General features: G+C 32.3%; 2 protein-coding genes and 1 pseudogene across 3 annotated transcripts; 2 read left to right on the top strand and 1 right to left on the bottom strand.

Annotated features, from left to right (window-relative positions):
• The first annotated feature begins 1790 nt into the window (after positions 1-1790).
• Positions 1791-2758, top strand: LOC125495118 (uncharacterized mitochondrial protein AtMg00370-like; annotated as a pseudogene).
• On the bottom strand, positions 2686-6491 carry LOC104887448 (uncharacterized). 2 transcript variants are annotated; one of them, XM_010672079.4, is made up of 2 exons: positions 6054-6491; positions 2686-4259 (listed from the first exon to the last, which is right to left on the bottom strand). In XM_010672079.4, the coding sequence occupies exon 2, from the start codon at positions 4240-4242 to the stop codon at positions 3100-3102; it is 1143 nt and encodes a 380-aa protein (XP_010670381.2). In that variant the 5' UTR covers positions 4243-4259; positions 6054-6491; the 3' UTR covers positions 2686-3099. The 2 variants fall into 2 exon arrangements, with proteins under 2 accessions (XP_010670381.2, XP_010670380.2); XM_010672078.3 differs by having other exon boundaries at positions 2686-4220.
• Positions 6492-12623: 6132 nt separating this feature from the next.
• Positions 12624-15518, top strand: LOC104887450 (pentatricopeptide repeat-containing protein At4g20740). Its single transcript, XM_010672080.4, has one exon. It carries the CDS (start codon positions 13090-13092, stop codon positions 15313-15315), a length of 2226 nt encoding a protein of 741 aa, XP_010670382.2. The 5' UTR covers positions 12624-13089; the 3' UTR covers positions 15316-15518.

Here is a 15518-nt window from a genome sequence, read left to right as displayed (position 1 = left end):
GAACCACATTGTACATGTTGCTGAATTTTGGTATTGTTTGGATAGTGTTTGGTATGATGGAACCCAACACCGCAACACCCTTGCAATCCTATGTGCTGGGGTCAGATGAGGTTTGATGGCATTATTTTGTTTCTTTATAGCACCCCTTTTCACCAACCTGTGCAAGGTTGACTTGTGCATACCTAATGCTGCTGTTGTTGATCTTATACTTGTCCTCTTCCTTAGTGGAATTGAATTTAGTCTTTGAGGATCCAACTGAATTCTTTTCCTGCCTACCCTCCCTGTTTTTTTTGTGATTCACCTCTATTGATGCATTTTGTTGGAGTTATTATGATACATTCTTCCATATTCTACCAACTGTCCACCATGAAGTCTTCAACTCAATTGTAATTCTTAATATAGTTCCATGAGGTAAAGTGAACTGCCCATAATTATTTCTTTGTGCTACTTGTTGTAGCCTGTTTGCAACATGACCTCTCCCATGATTGTCCAATACCTTGCTCCTATTGACCACTTCTTCTGGCTATTGTTGTTCTTGTTGCTCATCATCTGTTTCACTATCTGTTCAGTCATATTCTATGACTTGGACATCTGAGTCATCATCTAACCACTCAGCAACTAACTCCTCATAACCATTTACTTGTTGTTCTATTTCAGTGAAGAACTCTTGTTCTTCTGGAGTTGCAGCTACTGGTGGTCTGTTAAGAACAAAGACCTCTGGCAGTGGTTGTGGATGTGGTTCTGGTTCTGCATTTGGTTCTGGCAGTGGATGATTGAGATCAAAAGGTGGTTGATTTTGTGGTATAGGTTGAGTTGATGGGGATGGCGTTGAGGTGTTATCAGTAGAACTGTCTAGGGGGCCATAGCTAAGTTATGGATGCCAGACATGTTCAAGCTGAGAATGCTTAACACTTTTCCTCAAGTGAAGCTTTTAAATCATAAATGGCACTATAAAACACTCAATGATGAATTTTCTGAGAGTGAATCTACCCCAACCCCCCCCCCCCAAAGAAATTGGCTGGTTGGTTGTTGTCTTTGATGGTCTTGGTGGTGAAATGCTCAAAGATGAGATTGTGGTGGTGAAATTCTCTCAAATGCAAAATGGTCATGTATATATAGTCCCCTTTAAGTCTGAAATTTTTTTTCAAGTTTTTCGGGGAAATTTCAATCTCCCCTAAATTTTGAATTTTGTCCACCACTGTTTTCTTGGTCTGTGTGAAAAAGTAAATGTAGCAAATAAATTGGGACGAAGGGAGTAGTTTTGAGCATTGCAAGTTCTCGTATTTCTTATTTTAGTGAATATTTGGGAGTCAATTGTGTTAAATTTTAGAACCCAATGCAATGCTTTATACTCCATCCGTCCTATAATATAGTGTTTCATTTCCATTTCGGATATTCCAAAATATAGTGCTTTTTTATATATTTAATTTTATATTTTTTCGCAATTTGCTAGAACAACCATATCATCATCATTTATTTGCTTCTTGAAATTCGTTTTCTGCTTTGTTTATTTAACCCAAGGGTTACCATTTAATGCTCTTTCGCCAATTATTTTCTATTCTCTCTCCTAAATCACCTTTTTCAATACAATATTTATTGAAATAAATAAATTAAGATTATTTATTTAAATAATCTTAATTTTCTCTTATACTCCTCCGTTTCATAATACTTGCTACATTTTCCATTGTGGGACATTACTTGCGACACTTCCTTCTTGGGCAATAAACTCTTTCTATCTCTCTCCTCTCACATATCCAGAAATTGCAATACAAAAGAAAAAGGGAGGTTTGTGATGATTTTTCAATCTTTTCTACTAGATAATCTAGTATCCTTATGCATGAAGATAATCAATTCGATCGTTGTGGTCGGACTCTACTATGGATTTCTGACCACATTCTCCATGGGGCCTCTTATCTCTTCCTTCTCCGAGCTCAGGTTATGGAAGAAGGAGAAGAAGGAACCGAGAAGAAGGTATCAACAACAACTGGTTTTATTATGGGACAACCCATGATGTTCATATCGATCTATTTTATGCCTCTACATCTAGCATTGGGTAGACCTCATACAATAATTGTCCTAGCTCTACCTATCTTTTGTTTCATTTCTTCAGGAACAATCACAAACACTTTTTTGATTATGGATCTACTAGCAGAAATAATCTCAGCATTCAATGTGTATTCCTGAATAATCTCATTTTTCAATTATTCAACTATTTCATTTTACCAAGTTCAATGTTAGCCAGATTAGTCAATATTTATATGTTTCGATACAACAACAAGATGTTATTTGTAACAAGTAGTTTAGGAGTCTCTTTTCTTTTTCTCTACCTCTTCCTTCTCCAAAAATTGCCTAAGAATCCGTGAATTGAGAAATGTAGCGAGTAATAAAAAACGGAGGACGTATTCTATTTACTTTAATCCCGCGAAAAAATAGAATCAATGAGATAGGAGTAGCAGCGTGCTCTCTGTACGTCATGACAATCCACACAGAATAATCTTGGCCCACATTCATTCATTTATATTAACACTGTTTATTTTTCCTAACAACAAGATCCAGCAAAATAATGGAATTAAAAGCATTGAGTAGTTTTTTCCCTTTGAGATGCACTCAGTTAACAAAACAAAACAAAACACAACACTATTAGAAAGAGAGAAGTAATAAATCTGTAATAGTAAGAGGACACAATTGCAACTTAACACATGGATGAATAATGTTTTTGGCCTGGTATACAGCGTTTATGTTGCTAATATTAGTGTAAGGGTGAAGCATCAAATAAGAGTAAAAATTGCGCTTTTTACGCCATGTTCACCAACACAAACACTATATATACACCAAAGCATATAAAAACACAATGACACCACTACTAAAGCCAATTAATCCATATTACTTCTATACTAACAAAAACCAAAATAGGTGGATAGCTCATAGCAGCACATAAGATCACAGACACCACATTTAAAAAGGGTGTCACAATCTCATCTAACACCTATCATCTCTCCATACATGGATACAATGATACCAGCACCTGATATGTACTTTTGACCTATCATCTAACACTGGAAGTGCATCCAAAAATTGTAGGAACACACACAATTAAGATTATTGGCCTGCATAACTCGGCCTCTTATCGTTACCTCCATTCCAGAAATAAGGTTGGTCATCCCCTTGTAACCTTGGGCCCTTATGGTTTGCTACATAGTGATCAGGACCTTCTCGTTTTCGGCAACCTGCATTGAACTGCCCTTGGCCTCTATGGATATTTACAGAATCTTTCGGGCCCCAGTTAGACCTATCCCTTGGTTTATGCCCCCATTGGTTGCTCCTACCATTTGGCATTCTGCTACCCCTATATGAACTGTATTCTTCACGCTTATTTTTATTACTGGTACTCCAATAACTGGTAAAGGGTACCCTTCCTGTCTCTTGGTTCCAACTCCTTGAACTTGCTCCACAATCTTTCCATCCAGAACTTTCGTTTCTCCATGAATTAGCATTAGCACTCCCGTTCTTTGACATGTCAGAATAAGTATTTGGTTGTAAACCCCAGGATGTATTCCTTTCACCTCGCCAAGTATTATCCTTAATATCTTCGTTTCCCTGTATGCAATGGTTTTCCCAAGGGTTAAAATCCGTACTCGGCTTACTTGTATGATTACCAGAATTATCCCACTGGTTCCACCCAATAGTTTTATCAGTGACAGCTCCATTTTCGTTTACGATACAGCTCTCCCAAGGATCATCTTTATTCGACTTGCTTGTGGCATTCACAGAATTATCCCACTGGCCCCAACCTGGTGCTTTATTTTTCTCCATGCAACTCTGTACAGGACCATGTTCCCAAGGATCATTGGCATCATCAGGCCATCCACAATTATCTTTTGATCTAGAAGCAGAAGGTAAGTAATACTTATCATCTGGATTAAAGAAGGCTCGATCCAACTCCTTTGCTAGATTTGGATCTATATAAGGGTTCCAGTCTATTTCATCAATGTACATATCTGGATTAGGGAGCTGAGTTTCACATGGAATCCCATTCATCTCATCCCAAAAGCGTTTTTTGGCAGTATGAAATGCCTCTTTTCCGGCCAGATCGTCCCAGTTTAGCACAATATTATGGCCACTCATGAAATTCTTTGTACTCAGTACCTTCTTCCATGGCATCCGTCCCACTACATAGCAAAACTTTTTCTCCCACATTGGCACATTGTCCTGCCAAACCTCTGATGTACGGTAAAGCAACATTTCAGATCACAGCCACACTGTAAATAGTCCATGCAATATTTAAAATAATTCAATGTGGAAATTTTATATATAGTAGTAATATCACCACAGACACAACAATGGAAACATGCACACACATTTATCCAAAAGGTAATCCAGGACAGTAAACTAGTAACCTAGTTGACTGTCCTCGACTCTCTGCCCTCGGGTCTTTGACTCAATCTCTCAACAGCAATGTCCTAGGCCCACACCAAGAGTCCAAGACCAACAGCCATGTATAAGCAATAGGAGTCAGGGAAAACATACAATTTAGATAGAAGCAAAACATATATTTCAAGTCTAGCACATTATAGCCTTTCGAAATTTATTAGAAATATGAAGGTCAAAAGTCAAGAATTACGCTTGAAGAAATCCTATATTTTTCTAGCAACCTACTACCTTACTCCAACTTGATGTAATGTGATTCCCACTTGGTCATATTCTGAACTATATGAGAGCATAAAAGGTTAAAACTGAAAAAAAAAGGGGATGTTGGAACCTTATTGGTATAAAAGCCACTAATTTGCTTTTTTAACTGTGTATTTGGGTCTCTGTCTCTATGATCACCGATATACAGGCAGCATCCAGATAGAAAACCAATGATCTTACAGTTCTATGCCAAACACCCCTCTCTTTTCTTCTAATTGAAGATTATGTGAGTCGATGTTCAAGAATTTCTTTTTCTAGAAGAAGGTTTTTCTTGATGTTGTGGTCAGATGAGGAGGCACATACAAGACATGGCATATCATGATTTTACTGGATAAGAGTTAAAATAAATTGATTAGCAAATCATATGTTAACAGAAGTGGGGGGGAAAAAAAAGTAGGAAGCTAGCTGAAAATTTGGAAATTTGGCTAACTAGCTCCTTAAAACTAGCCAAGATTTACTTTGAGCTTCTTCGCATGTGACTTAACATGAACAAAGTCATATTTAGTAAGGTCGAATAAAACTCATGAAAGTTTTAGCTAGCTGCAAAGTGCATGGCGAACACTGCCCAAGCTTCTCCTCCTTCCCCGCCCCAGTATTCTCCCCATCCACCACCTACCTATCACCAGAAAGCAAACGGTAATTCAATTAATTCAGCATACAATAACTGATTTTTCTTTCCTTCCTAAGATACCCCTATTCGAATTTTGCTGACAACTAAAGAGTTCAGAACGCGGAGCAGCCGGTGCAAGAAAAAATATGCAATAAGACGAAGATCTTCAAATGAAAACTACTCCACCATATGATCAACCAAAGCACAAACATAGAAAACAGAAGCTGAAGTAAATACCAAATGAGCACGATTACTTCCTTTTGCCAATCTTCCCGCAGAGGCCAAATGGGCAATCGCCAAGCGAAAATCAACTTAATTTAACAGCATTGTCTTAAAGAGAGCACCTAATTAAGGGCTCACTGCAACACTATATATCAGTTTACTTATTCCACATTCACAAAACCAAGATAATAGTTACCCTGCTCTCAATTCACCCAACCTCAAACTAAATACACGAATTCACATCCGATCGCAGCTCATTCGAATCAATTTCAAGAGCAACAAACATCACATAGGATCATGATTCAATATAATGCCACATTGCATCCAATTAGCCTAAATATTTACGCAGCAACTAAAATAACCAAATCCAATATTATTTCAGTTAACGCTGCATACCCAGTTCACAAATAGTTGTTAATATCACGAATAATACGACAAATATTTGTTCCCACAAAAATTTTAAAAAAATTCCCAATAAAATACACTAAAACAAGAAAAGAAAAAAAAAGAAGAGGAGAGGGAAAAAATATACCAGTTTCAGGGTCAGGGCAAGGCTCATCTCTGGGAGGAGACCATTGATAATCTTGATATTTATAATTCCTTGGCCGCGCATAATTTCTTCGATTCCATTTTCCCATTTTCACCTAAATTTTAAAAAGAATCCCTCTTTTCAATTGGAATTAGGTTTTATGTATAACAAAATTAGGATTTTGACGAAGAAAAATAGAAGGGCAGATAAAGAAAGAGTGGGTGGTTGATGGGTTGAGCAAAGCCCTAATCATCACAGTGTTTGCAGTGAAGGGAAAGAAGAAAGATGTTTTAGAGGGAAGATTGAAGGAGCAGTTTGTATGGAAAGTAAAAGTACAGAGGAAGATTTGCTTTGAATTGGAAGTGGATGCGACTTTTGCCGTTTATTCACTTTCCAAATCAGGACGGGGAACTAGGGACTCGATTATACGGGTCGAGCTCGAGTTTAAATTCAGTTCATTTAAACTGATTACTTTGAGTTGAATCTGAGTTAGGGCTTGTTCTTTTCGGCATAAAACAGCTGAATTGAACTGAACTTATTGGAGTTGAACTGAACTGAACTTATTGGAGCTGAACTGAACTGAACTGAACTGAACTGAATTGAATTGAATTGAATTGAATTAAACTAAATTGAATTAAATTGAATGTAATAAATATATAAATAATATTTAAACAATAATAATATGAATATTAAATAATAATTATAATGATAAGTAATAATAATGAATAATAATAATAGTATTTTGGATATTTTAAAATGATAGTTATAAATAAATAATATTGATAATCATAAATTAATAATAATAATAATTATTATTAATGATAATAATGATAATTAATAATAATTACTTTATATTATTTGTATTAATATATTAATACTTGATGATGATATATAATAACAATAATATCTAAGAAGTAAATTAATATTACTATTTTAATAATTAGATTTAATAATATAAAAATATTTAGTAATAAAAATAATGATTGGATTGAACCGCGAAAATTACATCATAAAATATCTTGACGCAATTTGATTGGTTTATGGGCTAAAAAAAGTGGGTTTATTTGTGCTTTGACCTAAACTATGTTCCTCCTAATAATAATAGTAATAATAATGAGTAAAGCTATAATAAACAAAATAATATTTAGAAACAACAACAATAATAATAATACTTAATAATAATGATATATATTTAAATAATAATAATAATAATAATAATAATAATAATAATAATAATAAGAGTAATTAGTAAAATAAATTATACCAACATAATAATAATATTTAACAAAATGGTTATAAAAGAATGGAGCTGAGCTGAGCTGAACTGAACTTATTGGAACTGAACTGAACTGAAAATAAGATGGGGAGAACAGGCCCTTAGTCGAGCTTACTTCAGTTAAATTTTAACAATTTTTAATTAAGACGATTTTATTAGAGTTGAGTTTTGATTGATTTAAATTTAATATTGGGTACCTTATAAGTTGTTATATATTTATATCTCATGAAATAATATGGATTTAGGCCTTGTTTAGTTGACAATACAAATCATGGGAAGTGCAAATTCCTAGGAAGTAGAAGTATATGAAGTTGTTTGGTTGGCAAAATCATGGGAATTTGCACTTCCTAGGAAGTTCTACTTCCTCCAAAATGAAGTTACTTACCTAGGTCCCCCTATGTAAGTAGAACTTCCCATGGGAAGTTCATGGGAAGTTCTACTTCCCATTATCAACCAGACACAATTTTACAAGAATTTCAAATAAATTCCTAGGAAGTATGACTTCCTATATACAACCAAACAAGGCCTTAGACAATTTGCTTTTATCTATCTATACAAATATATTAAAAGGCGTGCGTGACAATGTATACACGCCACGTGGCAAAATTAGCTTACAACAAGATTTGAAACCATGACCTCTTGCAATTATATATGATACAATTACCATCTCAACCAACTTTTAGTCATGTTTTAAGTGTCCACATTATTATATTTGTACCTTTTAAATGTTGAGTTTTCCTAAATATATTTTAATGGGAATTGAAAAAAATGCATATCAAATTTGTAAAACAGTACCAACCCGGAGCAACGTCCGGGCTCAAATACTAGTTAGTGGTTAATAAGTGTGTTTTTGAGTTTGTAGCGAGTTTACAAATAACTCAACTATACTCGCCAAAATTCCAAGTCAAGCTCAAGTTCAATATAAGGTCTTTAGAATTGAATTTTAACAAAGTTGATCTCGTATTATTTGCAAGGTATCACGTCTCATTAACATCCTTCGTCGCAACTAAAGGGGAAATTATGAATATTTGGAGCTTTGGGGAAGAGCGTATATACTACTCTAATAAATAAAACAATTAATATTAAATTAATATTATATGTAGGATTAGATCGCAGAATCGCAGAATCATAAGAACGGTTGGAGGTTTTAACAAACAATGATTTATCTAATATCATTCCTTCCTTCCTACTTAGGTTTTAGGGCATGTTCTCTTCTACATAAAATAACTAAACTGAACAGATTGCAATTGAACTGAACTGAGCTTATTGCAACTGAACTGGATTGAACTGAAATAAATTAAATTATAACTAATAGAAATGATAGTTGAAGTTTAACTGCATTGAACAAAACTGATTGCAACTAAACTAAACTTAGGGCCTGTTCTCTTCGGCATAAAACAGCTGAACTGAACTGAACTGAACTTATTGGAGCTGAACTGAACTGAACTGAACTGAACTTATTGGAGCTGAATTGAACTGAATTGAACTGAACTAAACTGAACTGGACTGAACTAAATTGAATTGAATTGAATTAAATTAAATTGAATTAAATTGAATCTAATAAATATATAAATAATATTTTAAACAATAATAATATGAATATTAAATAATAATTATAATGATAAGTAATAATAATGAATAATAATAATAGTAGTATTTTGGATATTTTTAAATGATAGTTATAGATAAATAATATTAATAATCATAAATTAATAATAATAATTAATGATAATAATGATAATTAATAATAATTATTTTATATTATTTGTATTAATATATTTATACTTGATGATGATATATAATAACAATAATATCCAAGAAGTAAATTAATATTACTATTTTAATAATTAGATTTAATAATATAAAAATATTTAGTAATAAAAATAATGATTGGGTTGGACCGCGAAAATTACATCATAAAACGTCTTGACGCGATTTGATTGGTTTATGGCCTAAAAAAAGTGGGTTTATTTGTGCTTTGACCTAAACCACGTTCCCCCTAATAATAATAGTAATAATAATGAGTAAAGGTATAATAAACAAAATAATATATAGAAACAGCAACAATAATAATAATACTTAATAGTAATGATATATATTTAAATAATAATAATAATGATGATGATAATGATAATAATAATAATAATAATAATAATAATAATAATAATAATAATAATAATATAATAATGATAATAATAATAATAATAATAATAATAATAATAATAATAATAATAATAATAATTAGTAAAATAAATTATACCAACATAATAATAATAATATTTAACAAAATGATTATAAATGAATGGAGCTGAGCTGAACTGAACTGAACTTAGGGCCTGTTCTCTTCGGCATAAAACAGCTGAACTGAACTGAACTAAATTGAACTGAACTGAACTGAAAATAAGCTGGGGAGAACAGGCCCTTATTGGAGCTGAACTGAACTAAACTTAACTGAACTGAACTGAAAATAAGTTGGGGAGAACAGGCCCTTATTACATTTGAACTGAACTGAAATGAATTAAATTATAATTTTATAGAAATGATAGTTGGAGCTGAATTGAATTGATCTGAAATAAACGGAACTAAACTGAACTAAATTAAACTGAACTGAAATAAACGGAACTAAACTGAACTAAATTAAACTGAACTGAACTAAACTAAACTGAACTTCATTAAACTAATTGCAACTTAGGGCCTGTTCTCTTCGGCATAAAATAGCTGAACTGAACTGAACTTATTGGAGCTGAACTGAACTGAACTGAACTTATCAGAGCTGAACTGAACTGAACTGAACTGAATTAAATTGAATTGAATTGAATTGAATTAAATTAAATTGAAATAAACTGAATGTAATAAATATATAAATAATATTTTAACAATAATAATATGAATATTAAATAATAATTATAATGATAAGTAATAATAATGAATAATAATAATAATAGTATTTTGGATATTTTGAAATGATAGTTATAAATAAATAATATTAATAATCATAAATTAATAATAATGATAATTAATGATAATAATGGTAATTAATAATAATTATTTTATATTGTTTGTATTAATATATTAACTTGATATGAGATATATAATAACAATAATATCTAAGAAGTAAATTAATATTACTTTTTCAATAATTAGATTTAAGAATATAAAAATAATTAGTAATGAAAATGATGATTGGGTTGGACCGGGAAAATTACATCATAAACCGTCTTGACGCGATTTGATTGGTTTATGGGTTAAAAAAAGTGGGTTTATTTGTGCTTTGACCTAAACCATGTTCCTCCTAATAATAATAGTAGTAATAATAATGAGTAAAGCTATAATAAACAAAATAATATATAGAAACAATAATAATAATAATAATACTTAATAGTAATGATATATATTTAAATAATAATAATAATAATCATCATCATCATAATAATAATGATAATAATAATAATCATAATAATAATGATAATAATAATAATAGTAATAATAATAATAATAGTAATAGACTAATAATAATAATAATAATAAGAGTAATTAGTAAAATAAATTATACCAACATAATAATAATATTTAACAAAATGGTTATAAAAGAATGGAGCTGAACTGAACTGAACTGAATTGATCTGAACTGAACTGATTGGAGCTGAATTGAACTGAACTGAACTTATTGGAGCTGAAATGAACTGAAAATAAGCTGGGGAGAACAATCCCTTAAATTACTTAACTAAACTAAATTGAATAAAACTGAACAAAACTTAGGGCCTGTTCTTTTCGGAATAAAACAGCTGAACTGAACTGAACTTATTGGAGCTGAACTGAACTGAACTGAACTTATCGGAGCTGAACTGAACTGAACAGAACTAAACTGAACTGAATTGAATTGAATTGAATTGAATAGAATAGAATTGAATTGAATTAAATTAAATTGAATTAAATTGAATGTAATAAATATATAAATAATATTTTAAGCAATAATAATATGAATATTAAATAATAATTATAATGATAAGTAATACTCCCTCTGTATTTTTTTTATCTTTCCTACTTTGACTTTGCACGTTTGTCAATGCACTTATTCTACATTAAATATCTTTCATTACATATTAGTAAAAATTATAATAATTAAATATTAATAAAATACTCATTAAGACGAATCAAATAAGACCCCACATGACTATATTTTTTCTTATATATTGAGAAAAATCTAAAAGATTCTCTCTAATTGTGAATAGTGTCAAGATTCTAAGTGAGAAAGATAAAAAAATACAAAGGGAGTAATATGAATAATAATAATAATAATAATAATACTATTTTGGATATTTTTAAATGATAGTTATAAATAAATAATATTAATAATCATAAATTAATAATAATAATAATTAATGATAATAATGATAATTAATAAAATTATTTTATATTATTTGTATTAATATATTAATACTTGATGATGATATATAATAACAATAATACTAAGAAGTAAATTAATATTACTATTTTAATAATTAGATTTAATAATATAAAAATATTTATTAATAAAAATAATGATTGGGTTGGATCGCGAAAATTACATCATAAAACGTCTTGACGCGATTTGATTGGTTTATGAGCTAAAAAAAGCGGGTTTATTTGTGCTTTGACCTAAACTATGTTCCTCCTAATAATAATAGTAATAATAATGAGTAAAGGTATAATAAACAAAATAATATATAGAAACAACAACAATAATAATAATACTTAATAATAATGATATATATTAATAATTAATAATAATAATAATAGTAATAAGAGTAATTAGTAAAATAAATTATACCAACATAATAATAATATTTAACAAAATGATTATAAAAGAATGGAGCTGAACTGGACTGAACTAAACTAAACTTATTGGAGCTGAACTGAACTAAGGGTCTGTTCTCTTCGGCATAAAACAGCTAAACTGAACTGAACTGAACTGAACTGAATTGAACTGAACTGAACTGAATTGAACTGAACTGAACTGAACTGAATTGAACTGAACTGAAATGAATAGTGATATGTGAGAGTAAAAGTATTGTCAAGAGCTAAACTGAACTGAACTGAACTGGTCTGAACTGAACTGAATTGAAATGAACTGAACTGAATTGAACTAAACTGAACTGAATTGAACTGAACTGAACTGAACTGAAAATAAGCTGGGGAGAACAGGCCCTAAACTTATTGAAGCTGAACTGAATTGAACTGAACTGAAAATAAGTTGAGGAGAACAAACCCTTAATTGAATTGAAAATAAGGTCGGAAAAGAGGCCCTTAGTCATTTCTGCATTTTCGCCAAGTCTCTAACCTTAACCCTCGGTTACAATCTAATCAAATCTTACATCTTTCTCTACATTCACATTTCAGCCATTCCAGAATTCTATCCAAAAATTGACAAATCACCACTCACAATTCCTGATTTCCAGCTTCAAATGACCTTTGAAGAGCAGATATGCAGAGTAAGAGAAAAGAAATTTGCAGGTTTCTTAAGTACTAATTTTACTTTCAAAATTGAAGATTTAAATTTTGTAAATTACCCAGCAAATTTTCTAATTTTCTTCGAAATTTGAGAAATTAGAAGTCTGTATTTAAGTTAGCAACTTAGTTTTAAGTTGCAACAATTTCAAGTAGCAAGAATTCAGAATTTAACTGTTGATTTTTCTTAAATATTCTTCATTGCCAAGCTCAATAAAATTCAGATGATATAGGTTCAGTTGAAAATAACTGAACCTCCATGAAAACAAACCTCAAATGAAAATGCCACCACAACCTCCACCACCTGCTAAACCCAACAAATTTTACTTCTTTTATGGTAAAAGAAAGCCATCTCAGAACAGACCCACTGTTTCTGGTGGTCTCTTCTCCAATCGCCAAACCCTAAACCCTAAACCCTTCCAGTTGTTAAACCCTAACAACCCCAAATTTCCCCCATTTAAGGATCATTCTCTAAAACCCACAAATTTTAGCCTCCAAAATTGGGACCCAGATTGCCCAAATCCCCCAAAACCCCTCCCTCCTCCTAAAACACCATCGTCGTCGTCTGAGAATTTCTTCCGAATTGGCCAGAGACTCTCCCCTATTGCCCGGTATATTTGTGATTCGTTCCGAAAGAATCAGAGGTGGGGTCCACAGGTGATTGCAGACCTCTCGAAGCTTCGTCGGGTTAATCCGGATTTGGTTGCTGAGGTCCTTAAGGTGCAGGATGATCCTGTGATTAGCTCCAAGTTCTTCCATTGGGCTGGTAAACAAAAGGGTTATCAGCACAATTTTGTTTCTTATAATGCATTTGCTTATTGTTTGAATAGGTTGAATAAGTTTAGGGCTGCTGATCAAGTACCTGAGCTAATGCATATGCAGGGAAGACCGCCTAGTGAGAAACAGTTTGAGATTTTGATTAGAATGCATGCTGATAATAATAGAGGCCTTAGGGTGTATTATGTGTATGAGAAAATGAAGAAGTTTGGGGTCAAACCTCGAGTTTTTCTGTATAATAGGATTATGGATGCTTTAGTTAAGACGTGTCATTTAGACTTGGCAATGTCGGTTTATGATGATTTTAAAAAGGATGGTTTAGTGGAGGAGACTATAACTTATATGATATTGATCAAGGGTTTGTGCAAGGGAGGGAGAACTGATAAGATGTTTGAGCTTTTGGGACGAATGAAGAGTTTGTCTAAACCAGATATTTTTGCATACACGGCTATGATACGGATATTAGTGGCAGAAGGGAATATTGAAGGATGCTTGAAGGTTTGGGATGAAATGGAGAGGGATAAGGTTGTGCCTGATGCTATGGCTTATACGACCTTGATTTCAGCACTGTGTAAAGGGAATCGGGTAAATAAAGCTTATGAATTATTTAAGGGCTTGAAGAATAAGGGAGAATTGATTGATAGGGCTATATATGGTGCACTGGTGGAAGGTTTTGTTGCTGATGGCAAGGTTGGCTCAGCCCTTGACCTTTTAAAGGATATGATGGATTCTGGATATAGGGCGGATTTGTCGATCTTTAATTCCTTGATACATGGTTTATGTAATTTGAAGCAGCTTGACAAGGCTTATAAGCTTTTCCAAGTAACAGTTAACCAGGGCCTCCAACCAGATTTCACAACTGTGAATCCTATGTTGGTGTCTTATGCAGAATCAAGAGAAATGGATGATTTCTGCAATTTGCTTGTGCAGATGCAGAAATTAGGATCATCTGTTATCGATGGTCTTTCTAAATTCTTTTCTTTGATGGTTGAAAGGGAAGAGAGATTGCCTTGCACTTTGGAGGTATTTGGAGATTTGAAAGGCAAAGGCTACTGTAGTGTTTCAATATACAATATTCTTCTGGAAGCTCTATACAAGAGTAAGCAGGCAAAAGAAGCATTGTCCCTCTTCACGGAAATGGAAGCTTCAAACTTTGCACCAGATTCAACCACTTATAGTCATGCAATTATGTTTCTTGTTGATTTAGAGGACGTCAGAGAGGCATGTCTATGGTATAATAAAATCAAGGAGATGGGTTCTATTCCTTCCATTGCCGCTTATTGCTCTTTAGTAAACGGGCTTTGCAAAATTGGAGAGATTGATGCTGCAATTTCACTGGTACAGGACTGCTTGGCTAACGTTACAAGCGGGCCTATGGAGTTCAAATACACTCTTAATATTCTTCACGCTTGCAAATCTTACGACGCTGACAAGGTCATTGAAGTGGTTAACGAGATGTCCGAACAAGGATGTGTACCTAATGAAATTATATACTGTGCTGTCATCTCTGGAATGTGCAAGCATGGGACACTGGAGGAGGCTAGGAAGGTTTTCTCTAGTATGAAAGAACAAGGATATTTATCTGAGGCCAATATTATTATGTATGATGACATGCTTATTGAACACATGAAGAAGAAAACAGCAGACTTAGTGCTGTCAGGTTTAAAGTTCTTTGGTCTAGAATCTAAACTGAAATCAAAAGGTTCTACATTGTTGCCAAATTAAAGAGCAAATAGTGGTGACATTTTCGATTATGTAATTTAGCAATTTTAGTTATTTCTTTCTCACAGTATAATACTATAATGTAGTACCCAATAGCATTTACTTTATTATTTCCATTGTTCCGCACTGTACTTGTAGTTAGCTGGAAGATGTTGCATATAATTGCATTTTGCTTATATAGTAAATAGAAAATGATATTATAGGGA

This window comes from Beta vulgaris, chromosome 2, assembly GCF_026745355.1.
Source record: "Beta vulgaris subsp. vulgaris cultivar EL10 chromosome 2, EL10.2, whole genome shotgun sequence".
In the NCBI taxonomy this organism is placed as follows: Eukaryota; Viridiplantae; Streptophyta; class Magnoliopsida; order Caryophyllales; family Amaranthaceae; genus Beta; species Beta vulgaris.
Note: the sequence above shows the minus strand (reverse complement) of the source record. Positions and strands in the feature narration are given on the sequence as shown.

What these genes read in the sequence shown, in the direction of transcription:
- LOC104887448 (XM_010672078.3), bottom strand. Translation starts at nt 6,159, where the DNA reads ATGGGAAAATGGAATCGAAGAAATTATGCGCGGCCAAGGAATTATAAA. An exon ending in TTGCCCTGACCCTGAAACTG is followed by an intron (nt 4,221 to 6,053) that starts GTATATTTTTTC and finishes ACCGTACATCAG; the next exon opens with AGGTTTGGCAGGACAATGTG.
- LOC104887450 (XM_010672080.4), top strand. Translation starts at nt 13,090, where the DNA reads ATGAAAATGCCACCACAACCTCCACCACCTGCTAAACCCAACAAATTT.